The sequence below is a fragment of the Cicer arietinum genome, chromosome 6 (genome assembly GCF_000331145.2).
Source record: "Cicer arietinum cultivar CDC Frontier isolate Library 1 chromosome 6, Cicar.CDCFrontier_v2.0, whole genome shotgun sequence".
NCBI classification, from domain to species: domain Eukaryota; kingdom Viridiplantae; phylum Streptophyta; class Magnoliopsida; order Fabales; family Fabaceae; genus Cicer; species Cicer arietinum.
The window spans coordinates 6,976,974-6,996,094 of NC_021165.2; the positions used below are offsets into that span (position 1 = coordinate 6,976,974).

The 19,121-nt window shown below is 24.5% G+C and overlaps 1 protein-coding gene across 1 annotated transcript; it reads right to left on the reverse strand.

The window, feature by feature from the left end:
* Positions 1-304: 304 nt before the first annotated feature.
* Positions 305-1,323, reverse strand: LOC101493230 (uncharacterized). The gene has a single exon (XM_004504060.3). The coding sequence runs from the start codon at positions 1,199-1,201 to the stop codon at positions 404-406; it is 798 nt and encodes a 265-aa protein (XP_004504117.1). The 5' UTR covers positions 1,202-1,323; the 3' UTR covers positions 305-403.
* Positions 1,324-19,121: the final 17,798 nt, after the last annotated feature.

Consider the following 19,121-nt stretch of genomic DNA (forward strand, 5'->3'; position numbering starts at 1 on the left):
TAAAAACTTTACTCTATACTATACCTATATATACACACCTCTTTACTTTTTTTTTTTTCTCTTTTTTTTTTTTTCCGCCTAACTCAAAACATTATCAACTTAGTTATATATATATATATATACTAAACTTAAACACTTCAACAATTAATATTTAATATTTCATATACAATCATAATGATCATGGCGAACCTTGGTGCAACAATAAATTATAATCTTGTGATTCAGAGAAATCACTAGTTCGATTCTTAAAAATAATTTATCCGCTGGTGAGGATAAGACTATGCGTACATCACCCCTTCTCAAACTTTACCTAATAATTAAAAACCTCGTACATTGAAAAGCCTTTTTTAATACATATACATAAAAATATATAAGTATAATAAGATAACCTAATTACAATTAATTATTCACTAATTACCTCATGATGATTAAAACTTGATGAGCCATCACAAGCATGGACATCTGAATTTCCTCCGGCTTGAAATGGAACTCCGGCGGGTAACTCGGCCGTGGTGGTTGTGGAAGTGAGTAGTAAATTTGGTGCAAAAGGCCATTCACAACCTAAAGAAGGGGATAACAAGAAAGCACTAGTAGAAGTAGTAGAAATGCATTGTGAAAGTGGTAATAATTGTTGTTGTTGAGTTTGAGGAGTGGATTGAAGCAACCTAATTTGTCTCTTCAAGAACTTAACATAACGAATAGCTTCTTCAAGCATAGAAGCTGTATCCATTTTAGTTCCACCAGGAACAAGTCTTTGAAGTATACGAATTTTCTCACTTATTCTTTCTCTTCGATGTCTAGCCGCAACGCTTTGTGGATCGTCGCTAATTCGAACGTTTCTTCGCTTCGGTTTTCGAATAGTTGTGGGATCGATGTCCACTGGTTGCATAGCTGCAATCTTGTACATCATCTCTTTCATAGCTCCTAACTCTTCTTCTTGTTCTTCATCATGATTTTCTTGGTGGATCCCTAATATATCACTTAGTGAACCTGATGAAGATGGTGGTTGTGCTCCCATCATGTTGTAGTTTTGCCAAATCATTGAAGAACTTATAGGAATTTGATGATGATCATCTTCAAGAATAATATTATTATTGTTGTGTTGTTCATTTGTTTCCATTTTTTCAAGATTATTCCAAATGTTGTTGCTCACATTTGTGAATGAACTACTAGTATTAATATTATTTTGGTTGCTTTCCATGATAAAAAAATGAATTAATATATGAAAATATTTTATGGGGTGGTTCTAATTCTTCTTGATTTGATGCTTAACTAGCTAAAAGATAAGATGGAGAAGAGATAAACAATAAACAATGAAAAGGGTTTTTGATTTGATAATTTGAAATGAAGCAACACACCACTTATATATAAATAATAAAAATTAATTAACCACACATAAATGAATATTTGTGGAGAAGAATGGAAGAGAGCATATGATGAAGGAGTAGAAATTAATTAAGGAGAGGTTAAATATATTATTACCTTGAAGTTTATTGTTAGAATGAATGAAGAAGAATTTTGATGGTTGAAAAGGTGTGTATATAGGGTAGAGGGGGCCCAAAGGAAAGGAAAGGAGAGAATAGAGAGAAAGTTATAATGAATTTAGGAAGAGGTTTTTACTGAAAGGGGAGTCACTGCAAAAAGCATGTAGACGAATGAATGAAAAGAAAAGGTGTGCATGGTGTGTAGTGTAGCAAATTAAAGAGATTGAATTGAATGAATGTGGTTCTACAAAGTCATCACTTTCATCCATATACCTAGCTAGCCCCTTCTATCCCAACTTCCAATATTACTCTACTTCACTCATATTTTTAATCTTATTTTTTACATGTAATGTAATGTCATATGTTTTGGCTTCTATTTCTATATTTTTCTTATATTTTTAATAGTATTTTTGTTTATAAAAATATAAAATTTGTTGGCTAGTTATTTTAGACCTAATTATTATCTAAATAAAAGTAAATTCAAGAGTAGACTTTGGCGACCTATATATATTAGTTCAATAAATTTAGCAAAAATTGAATTTTAATAGAAAAATATTATAAAATGTCATGTTATAGTTTCATAAACTCCTCCAAATAGGTTGTTGTCATACTAGTTGTTTTGAGTTTATCCAAAGTTTATCATCAATCTCTATTTAGTTAATATATATATAAAACAACTTATATATATAAATAAGTTCCTCCAAATTGAATTGAATTGAAACTACATTGTTTTTTCTAGTTTGCATTCAATTTAAATATATAGTTGGAACAAAGCAACTTAATCTATATTATTACAGATGTTAGAGCATCAATGACAACCTAGTTTTGCAACTCAAATTGAAGAGACATAGTTCAAATTCCGAACAAGGAATGTATGACCTAGAGTCTCTTTCCTCCTTCTAAATAAATAATGGTGTGACTAAGATGGATTTTTACTCTTTGATAAAAAATGAAATTTATAATAATAAGAAATAGATCATAAATATAAAATTTTATTAAAATTTACTAATACAAGTGATATCTATATTTGGATCAAGATTATATTAGACAATTTCATAATAATACGCTCTCAAACTTATTTATTAATATCACCTTTTAAATATTTTTACAAATACACACCTCATAAAAAAGTATGAGATATTAAATGCATTCATTAATATTTAAAAGACAAATATTAAATAAAGTTAAAAAATTATTTAAATAATAAATGCATCTTAAACGTTACAACTTTTTTTGATAAATGAGACCCCAAAAATTCCAAAATTTTTCTTATAATTGAGACAAGAGGTGGTAATATTTTTTTCCCTCCCCCTCCCCCTAAATTCTAGTAGCTCCAATCAATATTATTTATGTGATGTTTGACATTTTACATTCAAGTTATATTTAATGTCCGATACTAAAACATATTATACTTAATCATTTTTATTTTTTTAAATAATAATAATAATAATAATAATTATTATTATTATTATTATTATTATTATTATTATTATTATTATTATCTATTTGTTGGTGTCGTAATATTACTAATAATTTTTATTTATCTTGTTTGATTGATTTCTGGATTTATTTGTGCAATGCATACAATTTAAGTTTTGTTATTAATTTTATATAATATCTAAGTCATTAATAATGCATAATTTTATTTGTTTAATTAGTACATAATACAAAAACCACTAAAATAGTTATAATAAATACAATTTATTTCAAATAAAAAAAATTAATTTATATATATTATTAGTGTAAAGTACTTTTACACTATGAATCCATTAAAAATATTTAAATTTTCCTATAACTAAATCTAAAATAACACTAATAAATAGTTGTGATGTAATAAAAAAATGTATACCAATTAAAAGTCTTTAAATAATAGTATAGGTGAATAGTGTGTATGAATGTTAAGAATTAAAATATTCGTGAAAGTATAGATATTCCTAACTCATGTAGTCGTGTGTGTATGCATGAATTGAATTGAATTGAACACCCCACAGGTAGCTAGGGATGAAAAGAATTAAACCTATATGAATTTCTCTCTCTTCAATTTGATTTTTGGTGCACTGAATTCCTAGGGTTAATTAATTGCTTCTCCTTTATTTCCATTTCCATATGCCTCTTTCTTTCTCCTTCGTATAATTTCGCTCCCTGTCTCCTTCACTCTTTTTTTGGGATCCATTCTTCAAACTTTCTCCTTACAAACTTTAAATATTTAAGACCAATTTAAATGGCTAATTATTCATCACATTATATATAATTGCTTAAGAGTTCAATAAAAAAAAATATTTTATTAAAAACACAAGTTAAATGTGAAAGGGAATAGGTTAAAATTATTTCTAATAGTTCCTTAAACAATGTTATATAAAAGGGAATAGGTTAAATTAAAAAACTTAAATGTGAAAGAGTAATTTTGGTTAAAAAAATCAACTTTTTTTTTCTCTCCCCAAATAGAAAAGGATGGTTAATTAGTAGTACTACCCAACAAAAGGATTAATTTGGTGCTTAGCTTTTTTGGATCCCTATAATTTGTAGAATAAATTACATGTATTTACTAATTAATGACATATCTCTTGTTTTTCAGTCTAGTTCAGAAAACTATATGCAATAAATGTATCATCATTGAACATAGAACGCAGTTCAACTTTAATTTGATTCAACCCCTTTCTCTATGGCTGAACAATTAAGGTAATTTATTGATGTATAAGAAGACAATTCCAAAGTCACAATTTATAAATTTTATTTTTATTTTCAAGTCACAATTAATTTTGACATCATCTGCATGTGTCATATGCATTCTTGGATTAATGTCATTGAATAATTGATTTCGAGAAATTAATTCAACAACAAGACTATTAAATTATGAAATTAATTGGTCAAAAATTATAATTAATGAAAAATTAGCTCACCACCAAATAATTAAAGTTCATATATATACATATTTCGTGTTCATGAAGCCAAGTAATTTTTGAAAAAGGAAGGTGATGTTATATTTTCTAGAAATAGAAGGATTTCCCAATCAAAGAACATTATCCAACGTAAGAAAAAATTGAAAAACTATACACATGTCTCATTTAATATCAAGCATTGACGCACCTTGAATGTTGATGTCATTTAGTTAAATACAATAACCTTTCTGCCGAACAAATTCAAGCAAGTTAAGAAATTTTTATACGGCCTTAATTAATTTCCAATGGAATCAAAAATTATTCAAAGTCCTCTTGGGGGTGCCTAGATATTAATTCATCATTGTAATTAATTCAAGATGTAAATTAATGATTGAACACATAATCTACTTTGAAATGTGTATTAATACATCCAAATTTAGTTGTTCAACCAATAATCAATTTAATTAAGGTGAAAGATGATGTCGTCACCAACTTATTTTTAGGTTTCGGAGCTTCTGACAGTGGGGGAGCTTAAACTTTTTCAATGAGGGGCAACAATGCTTAAAGTAACCACTGTCTTGACCCCCATGATTTAAGACATTAATGATATCCATAATATGTATACATTTATAATATTATAATGTATTCCTTCATATTGATATGTCTCGTAACGAGTGTCACTTTATGAAGAAAAAAATTATTTTAAAATAAATATTATTTTTAATTTTTAATACAACTTTAATTATTATTTTTTATACTATATTTCAATAATTATTATGAACACAACTTATAAAATATTATTGTACTTTGAATTGATAATATATAGTGGAAAAACTTATCAATAGTTAACATGAGTAGTTTGGTAATGAGTTTTCAGTTTCTTCTAATTATTACATTTCTTAATACGTGTGCAAAAACCTTAAATAACACTCATTGTAATATTTATTAGAAATAAGAAAATGTCAGGGGTGTAATGAAATTCTAATTCAACTAAAAAATATTGTTAGGTTGAACGTCTTATTTAGGGTTTGAATCAGAACCTCCCAAATAAATTTATTAATAATGTATTTATAATCTTTTTTAAAACAAAAGAAAATGTCACAGTGACCATAGTCACACTTTGTCTCCATGAAAATCTACTTGTGGCTACTAATTTCAAAATTGAACTTCATATTGCAACTATGGTGAGCACACAATATAAAAGTCTTATTGAGAGGGAGATTTTAGAGGAGATGGTTTATTTTTCTTTTCGAAAATAAACAAATTGTATAATATTTTTAGAAGTGAGCGAATTGTATTGAAATGTTATAAATTATATAATATTCTTTTAATTATTTTAAAATGTCAAATATATATTAGTAAAATATAAATTTATCCCCCCTCATTTCCAAATAATTTCCACACATTTGATAATTATAACTATTGATCTTAATGATTTTATAATGTAAGCTGTTTGACTTTAATCTAAAGACTCTTAATGGACAACTTCGTAAATGTATGACAATTTAATGAAGAGAATCCGGGTCCAAAATATAGTTACATTATAATTAACTCAAATATCAATATGGATTCTCAAACTTTTGATGATGGAGGAGTTGAAAATTGAAAATACAAAACAAGGAAGTGGAAAAAGAAATTGTAAGTCACGGTGAAACAGATGGTACTCCATATATGTATAAATAAATGTGTATATGTATATAAGTGATGTGATGTGTACTTATTAGAAGATAGAGTAAGAAATCATATATAAGCAACAAAGTAGATGATATTGATATGCCAAACCAAATTACATCAGCCACCATTGGTATATATGATAATTATAATGATGATGATCTTACGGGTGGGGCTACATTGCCGTGTCATCATTTCTTCTCTCTTTTTTAATCATTATTTTTCAGTTATCAAGTACAACACACACACATACAATTCATTTTTTTATTTATTTTACATTCTATGTTCTTAACCTTGCGCATGCACAAATGTAATCATTCTACTATGTTTGGGTTTTCTTCATCAAGTTAAATAACATCATCCATTGTTGATCGAATTTAACGCATATAAATCCATATTGTAACATATTTATGTTAATAAGAATGATAGAAAACAACAACCTTAATGATATTACCATCAAATTACTAAACCAACGAAGACAAAGACCTCAATTTAACTGAATGATCATGTTAAAAATATAGAAAATCACAAAAAGTAAAGAACATAATATGGTTAGAGTTCCAATAAATTAATATCAAATTTTATGAATTCAAGAATTACAAAGATAATATATAGTAAAACATAAAAATATTGGACTGCCTTTAATCTAGAAATATAAATGTCTAATAGTACATTATCTATAATCTAAAAGTCTAATCAAGACCCATAATTTAGAAATATAACTAAAAACATATTGATCGATTAATTAATGTTTAATAACAATAAACCATAACTTATAATAATTTTCAATAATTAATTATTGTCGATTTATAATTAATTAATCTAATATTAATTTGACTAAAGTGGTTAATAAACTTTAATAAAAAACGAATCATTAGAAAGAATATGAATTTGAATTAAAATCATAATGATTATTTATTAACTTTTCCTTATTTATCGATGAAACTCTTGATTATCACACCCTTACTTTGTGGAAATCGGTTGTTGTTTTGTTTGGTCCTTCATTTTGGTTCTAAGTCTTATTACATAACAAACACCTAGAATTACATTGCAATGGAGCATGAAAAATAAAGCTAGCATAGTAAATAAAACCTTACAAAGATCGATCTAAACCCAGTAATAAAGTACTCTGAGACAAATAAAGTAAGAAAAAGATGCATATGAAATTAGTGTTGTAATACTGCAGAGGTTGAGAAAGTAAAAACCTGCTGCATATATATTGTAACCTTGCATAATGCATTACTTTTATTAAAGTTACTCAGTTTAATAATTTCGTGGAGAATAATTTCAACCATCAAATTAATAGTTCATAAGTAAATAAAATCAACAAATTTTATGCATTTTCATAAAATTATTAAAATGTTTTATATTTTATCAAATAATTTATTTTGAATTCAATGTGTTGATAATATTTTACAAAATGTAAGTAAAATATGAACTATGAGATTGTATATATATATATATATATATAATATAGCAAATATGACGTCTTTTATATTGAGAAAATGACGTGAATCATTCATAATACAATTTTCTAATTGAAATGAAAATTCGGAAACCTTCGACCCCATTTAATCACAAAGACCAAATAAGAGATTGTGTTCCAGAACAATTTATATATTGTTCAACCATCAATTTTTTAAGTAATGTGAAATGTTTAACTCATCACATTTACTACACAACACTTTACACACTCTAAAACTGGAAAATTATAAAATGAACAACACAAATAAAAATAATAGTGAACAAAATATTTTGGATGAAAATAATAATAATGAAGAGAATGGTTGTAACGGAACTAAATGCTTTGAGGTAGTAATGAAAATGAGCATATCCTTACTCGTTTTTCTTTTTGAGTAAATATTCTTATTTTTGTTGATGAACGATTTATTAGTAAGTCTATTCTATAGACGTTTATGACCCAATAACATCAAAGAAACTTATAAGTGATTTGAGAAATAAATTGCTAAAAATAGTTTTGGAAGAGATATGTCAAAAGTAAATGATGCTAATATAAGGATACTATTGGTAACTGCTTCTCATCGTCATGCATTATATTGTTGTAATAGAGAAGACCAATAGGGAGTTTAATAGTTTTTTCATAAAAAATAAAATAGAATTTAATGATTGGACTAATTTTATCAAGTGTTGCACATATATGGCTTTTATGAGTGAATAAGTTAAATACAAGTCAAATTTTAGAAAAAACATTAAAAACCATCTTAAAGAGCTTATAAGAAAAGAAAAATAATCTTATAAACTATCTTAAAAACCTTACAAAAAATAATAATAATCTTATGTTAGGCGTGAAAGAAAAAAAAATTAAAATCATATATTTTAAGTCCAAATAAAATAAAATTTAAAATCATATTAAATAAAATAAAATTTAAGTCCAAATAAAAAACAAATATTATATGTCCTTCAAATCTCTCCTTTAATTTAAATGGAGCTAAAATTGACTAAAAGACGGATTTTATAACTCTCAGTCCTCTCTCCTCTTCTACAAATGATTAAATTAAAAAACACAAATTAACATAATATCTTCCATTTATCAAAGACATTTATTCTACTATTGATTTCTCATATACTTCCAGTATACTCCAATTGATAACTTAGATTGTTAGAGTTTATTTGATGAAGATGATATGAAATATGATAGAAATAAATGATATTCTGTTTAAAATTTCAATTTAGTATTTGATAAATCAACATAACATATGATAATTTTATTTAGAATTGTGTCATATCTTGTCTTTGTAGTTGAAATTTCTATAATAAATATAAGTTGAGTTTGAAATATGAAGATATTATACTAATAATAATAATAATAATAATAATAATAATAATAATAATAATAATAATAATAATAATAATAATAATAATAATATAAAGTAGAGGCAATCTCGTCATTTTTTTTATCAATTAATGGTTTTGAGGTATTTTTATAATTTATAATTTGAAGAGAAAAGAATTTTGAGTGGGTCAAATGAGGGAAATCTTTTGAATATGCATATTTTCTTCCCGCTCCCAATTTTTTTTTCTTTTCCTTGGTTCCAAACATAGAGTATAAATGTACGAGGCACTAACATAATAATATTTAAATGTATCAAAATTTTCAAAACATATTTTAATTTGGTTTTTGTTAGTTATTTTTGTTAAATATATTTAATTTTCAAAACATATTTTAATTTTGTTTTTGTTAGTTATTTTTGTTATTAAATATATTTTTAGTTAGTTAGTTTTATTTTCAAATATTTATTTTATTTATCAATTTAGTACATAAATTTAGTAATTAAAAAGATATTGGAGATTATATATAATAACAACACGTCACACAATTTGTGACTTAAATGACCGGTTACTCGTTTTATTATTCTGTAAACTGCTTTACTATTTGAGAATTTTTAATTTGTCATTGAACGTCAAATTTTTTTAATAATTAAAAAATAATAAAAACAAAATTACATTTATTATAATAAATGAAATAAAACAACATTTATTAGTAAGATAATTATAAAATAAAATAAAATTATTATTTTTATTTAAAATAGATTAAAATTTATAATATGTAAAAATTATTTATAAAAACTAAAATACATAACTAGAGAAATAGGTTGAGTATCTAACACATAGAAAGGGTGGGATGGGCGATCGCCCAATACCCTCCTTTTTTTTGCTTACAAGTTAATATATACATATATTTAATTAAAAAATTATATTATTAAACTTATAATCAAATAGTTATATGGGTGTCATTTTATTAACTTTCATTCCTTGATGGATTACGAAAATTTAAATATGTATTTGAATTGATCCAAATAAAATCGCATTAATGTATTATTAATGTAATTTTAGAGATGCTCACATGACGAGTACTCACATTTAAATCAATTCAAATAAAATTGCAAATTGATCTAAAAATAAAAAATTGTATAAAATTAAATTTTATTAGACATCTTTGGATTTTTGTATGTGAAATCTATCTGGATTGGATGGATTGAATTTTAGATTCATTTTTTAAAACCAAATAAAACTATATAAATAAAAAATTTAATATTTTTTTTTACTAATACGAGTTATTACTTTGATGTAACTCTAGTGGTTTGGTCTAGAGATAAAAAGACAATTACGATTTCTATTAATATCATTGAAGAGAGACAAATGTAAATTCATATGTAAGTGTTCGATGATTTTGATATATTTCCTACTAGATTAGAGTACGATTCTCTCACCCTAAATTTTACTCCATCAAAAATAAAATATTACTTCAATCTATTATTTGTTTGTTTAATTGTTTCATAATACTTATATGTTTAATTTAATATTTTTTTACTATTTCATATATTCCAAACATAACCTATCAATGTTATTTTATAATGTTGATTTTTAGAATATTATTCGTTATATTTTGCTTCAATTTTGTTACTTAAATATAACTTTATAGTAATAATCTTAAATTAATGTTTTATAATTGTAATTTAAATCAACAAAAAATTGATATAATTTAAACAACATTAATTTAGATCATATCAAATTTTTAAAAATGTCATTCAAATCAAATTCAACTACGAGTATTTAATTTTTAGATCAAATAACATTTACCTTATAATCAATCAAAACCGAATGGTAAACACCACTAATTCACAGCTGAAATCGCGTTGAATTTAGGCAAATCTATTATATATCTTACATAACTAATTTTCTTCATTTTAGATTCTTCATAAAATATTTACATTCAGTTTTAAATATATGTATAAAAATAAATTATTTTATAGATTTTAAAAACAAACTTATCAAACAAATTTTTTCATTTTCTCATCTCTAAAATAGATTTTAGAAATAGAATTGTCAAACAATTCTTTTTAAAATTTTCTTCCTAAAAACACTTTCTTAAAATTAATTTACAAAATAGTTTTCAAAAATAACAAAATAAAATTATTTGCCTCTTTTTATTTTTATGGGTTTCCTCCCGTTATAACACTTTCAAAATCAATAAAAAAAGAGTGCTAAGAATGATATAAGTTAATCTCTTCTTTTTTCTTATACTATTTTCTCTTCTGATTTTTTGTTATGAGTGTCTTGTGTCCTCTTTTGTTATATTTTTCTAAATATTTTTTATCGTGAAATTCTTACGTACAAATTTGAAATTTCAAAATATAATTATTTATTTATTTATTTATTGTATTGACATTATTTAAACACTTTTTATTTTAATTTGTGTTGTTAATATTGTTTAATATACTTTTTCTTTCTTTTTAGGGATGGAGGAGTTTTTTCTTTTTAATTCGCATTGAGGAAAATATATTTTTGGTTGGTGTTAATATGCATGTAATGGTGGTAGTAACTTAATTTCATGGGCATGTTTCAAAGGTAATAGAATAATAGAGTATCAATGAAGCTTTTTTCTACCACTAGTTGATATTCGTTACTGTATGCGTTACTTTTTATTTGTTACCGAATGTATTTTGTTTTGATGTAGAGGTTTTTTTTTTCTTTCCAAACTGATCCTTGATTTGTAATATTTATTACTTTGATGTATTAACTTTAAATTTAATTCAATATTACGTCTTTTAGTTATACAGCTTTATCAAGTCTTACATATATTTTTATTTGAAATATTTTTTTTAAATAACTTATGTAAGTAATTAGTTCTTAAATTTGTTGTAGAGAACAATTGAAAGCATCACCACTTTATTACTCTAATTCACGCAAATCTATCAAACTATCTTATGATTCAATATTACTTGGGTGTATACAGATTAAACTGGATAATTTTTTTATTTTTTTTTTATCAAAATCTATACTCGAATTGATAAAATTCTAATAGGTTGGATTGAGTTTTCAATCAGTGATTTTTACATTTAATCTGAATTAAATCAACTCAATTATAAACGGATTAGATTAAATTAGATTCGCATATCATTAAGAAAAAATAATTTTTATTTAAAAACAAATTAATTAAATTTACATTCTTGAACATTTTAAAAATTATAAAATTATATCACAAGATATCACTTAATACTTAAAATATATTCACAAACACAATAAAATACTTAAATCAATTAAAATGACAACAAATATTCGCATCAAGTTCAGCAAGTTAATAAGTTAGATTCACGATCTATTGAACTCAAATATCATTAAGTTTAAATGGATTTATTTGAATTAAATCTAAATTTAAATAAAATTAATCATAATTTATATTAAATTAATTTAAGTGACCGAATCCAAATACGTATGTGAACCCATAAATTCACTGCATATTAGTCTTTTAGAGGTCGGATTTAAAATATTAAGTATTAATTTTAAAATGTACCTTTTTGATGCATCCTACCACTATAAGATCTGATAATTACAAAATCTTTTTACTTTATAGACCTATTAAAAAAATTCCAAAAAAGTTAAGGAGGGGTTAAATAATTAAATCTGAAATACATAAACCCCAACTTCTTTTTGCTAGTTGGCCAACGTATTAATTTCGTATGAGATCTAAAATATAACAACATTGTACTCCTAAAATGTGATGTATTTTTCTTCTTCATAGTTCGTGCTTGTCCTTTTGACCCGTAAGCTAATCTCGACTAATACTCCATTTAAAATATAATAAAATATAAATAAATATGTATATTTAAAAAACTTATATATCTTCTGAATTTTAAATTTGATATACCAATTTTTTAATATTTTTTTTATTTATCTTTAAATCTAAAGGAACTACTCCCACTGATACTAATTATAAAAAAATTAATCAACAAAAATTTATATATTTAATTTTAAATTTAAACTAAATAATTTATTTTTATTAACATAATTTCATTTTATATTGAAAATTACATTTAATATTTCATATGACTAGGGATGAGAATTAAATTCAAATCCAGTATCCAAATTCAAATTCAGTATCCAAATTGAAATCCAATACATGCAAAAAAAATATATAATGGGTAAAAATCTGCATAATGTGTATAGAAATGAGGACTGATAATTATCCGTAAAATTAAACAGAGATGGGTGTGGGTACAGATACTATAGTATTCAACTCCTGCACCCGCATTAATATAAATATATTATTTATTTATTATATTAGTATTTAGTTTAATTAATTATTTTTTTTATGTTTTAATATCTATTGATATCATTTGATTACTATAATATTTATAATTGAAAGATAAACGTTTGTAAACTTTTTAAGAACTTGATTTTTATGAATAGGCAAATAATTGTGACTTTATAACTAAAAATTATGTCTTATTAATCGTAATTTTATGAATATATTTGCAACTTTCTATCAATTTATTGTACAAATATCTAATAATACTGTTGTAGACTTATAACTTCGTAAAATATTATTATAAAGATTTGAATATATATTATAACGTGTGTTTATTTAAAGATATAAATAATGAATATAAATATAAACACTCAGATATTTAATAAACAACTATACGAGTATTAAAATTAATACTCAAAATATATACACAAATAGAAATACTTTTTTAAATTACAGATATAAAAACGGACAGCGTAATACCTACCCAAACTCTACCGATTATAATGTCTAGTTAGATAGCTTTTTTGTACTGTATCGGTTGATTATAAATTATTGCACAGTCAGTAACGTTTATCGTGCCATCCATGTGGATGTCCATGTCCGTGTACGGTTTGTATGTTGACTCTTCACATGAATGAAACTATAATTGAGATATTTGATGATTAAAATATTATTTGTATCATTAAAAATGTATAATTGAAAAAGATAAAATATTAAAGTATTTTTATTAAATAGTAATGTTATAAATATATACTAAAAGATATTATATAAAAAATTATATAAATAATATTAATTAATCGTACAATTAAAAAATATACATAAGAATTAAAAAAAATAACTTTGTGACAAAATAACGTTCAATAAATTATTTTAGTTTTGCTAATGTTGATATAAAATGACGTTCAATAATTATTATATTGATGTCAAAGAAAAATATAATCTCACAATATATTGTCTCTGTTCCAAATTATATATATATATATATATATATAAAAATTAATATATTTTATTTAAAATTTAGATCAAATATAACTTTTGTTGACTCATTTTTGTTTATAAATATAAACAAATGGAGTACAAAATAGACACATCAATTACACTATTTAATTTTCTTAATAAATATGAAATATACAAATAGAAATTTATATTTAAGAACGAAGTGACTATGTAAGAGATGTGATATATATTTCAATGTATTAAAGTTTTGGATCAACCTCTGATGTTAAAATCTTTTATTAACTTGAATCATTTAGTAAGTTGTTAATGTTGACGTTCCCCATACCTCCAACACTAATCTCAAATAAAAGTTTATCAAAGTGGTGAGAAGTTTAATTTTCTAGTTAGGCCTCATATTTTAGTTTGATAACGGAAAATTAAGTTTTCAAATAAATTTATTCTCTTTTATAGATCATTTTAACTCAGCTTAGATTTGATTTTTATAATTTAATGTAGCTTAATAGATAATAAAAATGATTGAACGATGATAACTGGATAAAAGAAAAGAGTGAAAAGATCGTAAATAAAAATGTTGGTAATTGAAGTCAAACTATTTTAATTATTATTAGTTTATCTTTGAGTGATAAAATTTAGAAGTGGATACGACGAGGACGAGTGCATATACTCTCCCTTAAGAATGTCCCCCACCACCACAAGGAGATTTTATCCCCAATCTCATTCCTATGGATCCCAAGAGTCACAACAAATTGAAAATTTAATGTTCTTGAAGATTAATTTGCATTCATTTATTAATTGGTTGGGAATATTAGGAATGAGAGTAATGGCACATGTTATTTTGTGTTGAATTATGAGTTTATTTTTAAATGCCAAAATGATCAAAGTAGATCATATTTATAACACATTTGTACAATTGTTAAAGAATATTGTGGTAACATTCTCATGAACTGCAGAGGGTGATCCATGTTTTTTAATTGCAAGACTTAGAAGAATTATGTATGAGGTGTCATCACTTGTAAAAAAAATTACATCTCAATTTCATAGCTGCTGATGCTTCGTAATTTTTCCTGAACCGGTGGTTGCATACAGAGTTTAATGTTAACGTTGAGTTTAGAATCACTCAATCAAAACTTTTTTTAATCTATAATAATTTTACAAATTTAAAATTATATCATATAGATTATATAATATTTTATACAAATTTAAAATTATTACATATATTATTAAAATATACCAAAATTAATATTTTATGAATTTTTTTATTAAACATTATTAATAATATGAATTTCAATAATATATCAAATGATTTAAAGTTTATATAAAATTTTATCTGTATAATCTATATAATTTAAACTTTATATCTGATGAAAAAATAAACAAATAAAATAAAGATTATTATTTAAAAAATAGAAATATATTTAAATTTTGAGCATCCATGTGTTAATGTCACTTTAATTTGCATTGAAATCTAAAAAGTAATGATAAAGGTGGACCGTGGACGTACACATTCATCAAAATAATTTGATTTGATTGATTCCATTCATGTCCAATTGGACATTTAGTCATTTACACAGCAACTACTAGCATACTAGAGATTGTAATATTCTTTCTTTTTTATATAAGAATATTACAATTGTGTCCCTAATTTGCAATTGTTTGTTGACATAGACGAAAACATATTTATAATGAAGGAAACGAAGTTGGGGTAGTTAAAGAGTTAATGTGAGTGAGAACATAAAATAAAATAAAAAAATGCAATAGAACAAGGATAGTAAGTTTTAAGAATTGTGAGTATATATGGAAGAACATCTTTACGAGGAGGATTGGGTGAGATCTGACAGTACCCCATGCATTTCACTTTCCCACCACCATACTAAAGAGAGTTAAAGTGTGTCATACAATTCAACTCCACCTCTTACAAAATGGTCTCCTCAGAGTCCGGACTATAGTGACTTGCTTAGACTCATGAATTTCATTTTTCCTTTTTTGGATAAAGGAACCATAAAGTTTTTCTATCATTGTTTGGTTTAAGAATAGCCTTTCGAAAGCTCTTCTTTCGAGTTCTATCCTAACCAATTTTTTCTTTTTCTTTTGCTTTTCTCGTTTCTATTTACTATTTACTATTTACTTTCTCCTATTATTGGATTTAAGGCCCATTCATTCTCATTTTTAAGCGTTTTTTAATAATTTATTTATAAAAATAATTTTCATTACAATGAACAAACATAAAATAGTTTTTGTTTGTTTTTAAAAAATTAACAAATAATCTATTAATACCAAATGTATTTTTTATAATCGATGACAAACGGACATTTGGATTCTATTATATGGTTTAGTTGGAATTGGAATGGAATTTCGTGGAGAAAAAAGAAGCGTACGGAACATTTCATTGATTGATTAATTAACAAGTTATTGCTGATTGTGATTTATGTCTCCTTGTCATATTTGATCATCTTTATTTATTTTCTTGGTACACATGTTGTTGTATTCATTATTCAAATTAACAATCAATGTAGTATTAAACAATATGCATGCAGTAAGTCGTACAAATAAAACTTCTTGTATCCATTACTATATGGATATCTTTACCCACCTACAATGTCGTTATATGTGTAGGTTAATGATTTTCACATTCCGTTCCGTACAAAAATCCTCATTTTCTAATGAAATAATTAATTATATTTTTAAAAACATTTTAATGAATTATAATTCCCAAATTCAATGTAAAAGAAAATACTTAATTTTAGTGATGGAGATTCTTATTACCTCACGTTAAATTTAAAAAAGCAAAACAAAAATAATTTCTATATATTTGACTTCAAAAATATAATATTTACAATTTAGTAAATTTTTTAAATTTGTACGATTTTGTTAACTTGGTTTTATGTATACAGATGTGGTGGTAATAAATTAAAATCAAAATATCAAGCATGCGATTCTTCTAAATGATGCAATAATTCTTTGAAAAAGTTTAATTCTCTTCGATAGAACATTTTTCAACATATATTGAATAAATGTTGATCTAATGGGTAAATACTTGACTCAATAAAGGTGTGAGCTCTTGGCTCGGATCCAACTCACCTATTTATTTATTTTTTAATTATTATATTTTTCATTAATTTTAATATACTTTTTAAGTAGTGTCACCAACATATATTTTTTAATATATTCTCTTTGATTAATTAAAATTCACATAGATTATACTAAATTATGTAAGTTTGATATGATTTTAGTGGGACTTATATGAATTTTAACTCAAATAATATATTAACAAATATGTGTTAGAGAATACATCGTTATTATTATTTATATATCAAATAGTTTATTAAAAAATATGTGTTAAAAAGTCAATAAAAACTATTATTTATACAGAGATAGATAAATATTGTTCTATACATCATCGAGTCCTTCCATATTTATTTCAAAAAATATAGAAATAATAATCCTTTCACTTTACCGAAAAGAAAAGAAGGATATTAACGCTCTCACTCTCTATTAGCCACGCACACAAATACTACTTTTATCATCTCTCCTTTACACTCTCACTTCTTTTTTTGCTCCACTCACAAATGGAACATATAACACCATTGATTTGTTACGATTTAAAGTTTCGAATGGCCGTTCAATCGATTAAGAGTGTCACAATGCAAAATATGTAAAGTCAAAAACTCCTTTCTTGCACCATTCTCAAGATAAGATCATTCAAAATCTTTTGGATCATGGATTATTTAGTTGCACATGACCAAGTTAGTTGTAGAGTTTTGATTTTATAACACTCTTTTTTACACTCATTTCATACCTCTTTGTAAGTCTCTTTTTATTATGTCACGTGTTTCTCTACGCATCCTATTTAAACTATTTGAGACTTATCACTATTTGCACAGAAGAGAGGAATGTAAAATTAATGTGAAAAAAGTGTGAGGAGCTAGTATTTCTTAGCACACTAACGGTTTAATTATTTTTCACGAGAGATATCTAGAGTAGAAAATTGCTTTTAAAATTGTTATTCCAAAAGGCCATAGATCCAGTACCATAACCGATTCAAATTTTTTGAAGAAAATTAAATGCACTTAAATCAAAATCCACCAATTGTGAAATATATGGCGACTTTATCCGTAAATATTGTTGCTCTTACTAGTGAATGAGCCACATTAACTAAACTAATACAGCAAAAATACTAATTATAACAAAAAAGTTTGCTAAGAAACCAAATATAGAAAAAGATTTAGAGATTTATTGAAATTTGTATTTTCAATTATTAGGCCATTTGTTAATAAGACTCATCTAACACCATAGTTTATAAAGAAATTTAAATTTTTTAGTCAACATAACACTGAATTCTGAGATATGATTAATCGATTCTTCTGAAATCAATTATCACTTTACTATGCAACTCAAAGATGACATTATTAAGACCCAAGTCATACTAAGCAAATTGAATTAACTTAATTGATTAAATAAGTGAAATTAGATTAATAATTGAATTATATTAAAATGATATATTGAACTGCTTTAAAAAAATAAAATTATTTAAACTAAATTAATTAATAAAAGCCAAGGCTCTTGTTACTAAGGCTACTCTTTCAGCTTTGTTAAGCAGCCTATGTTTTCAATAACGAAATGTTACAGGTGTGCCCTTTCAGAGTTGGGAATCCATAATATTTGTCTATGAATTAAATTGGATTTTGCCCTTCTAGATGATGGAATTGAAGTGCTTTTTTGAACTTTTTGTTACCGACTCCAGAGACCAGAGGCACTAGATTAGATTAAAAAAATCAATCAGAATAATCTAAAAATTATTTTCAATTGAAAAGTTGTTTTAAGTAGTTTTCATTAAAATCATTTTTCATAGATAATTTTTTTTTTAAAAAATAATTTTTATCACGATGAACAACCACAATAGTTTCTATCTTTTTTAACATTTAAAAAATTCTCTTTAGATTATTGATTGTTAAAATCACATTTTTTATATTCTGTAACAAAATGCATTTAGTACGGTCAACAAATTAAAACCATTTTAATAAAGATCATTTAGCTCAAATTCCAACCCAAATAAACCATATTCAAAACATAAACTCCAAA

Coding starts and splice junctions, on each gene's coding strand:
- LOC101493230 (XM_004504060.3), bottom strand. CDS start 1,201: ATGGAAAGCAACCAAAATAATATTAATACTAGTAGTTCATTCACAAAT.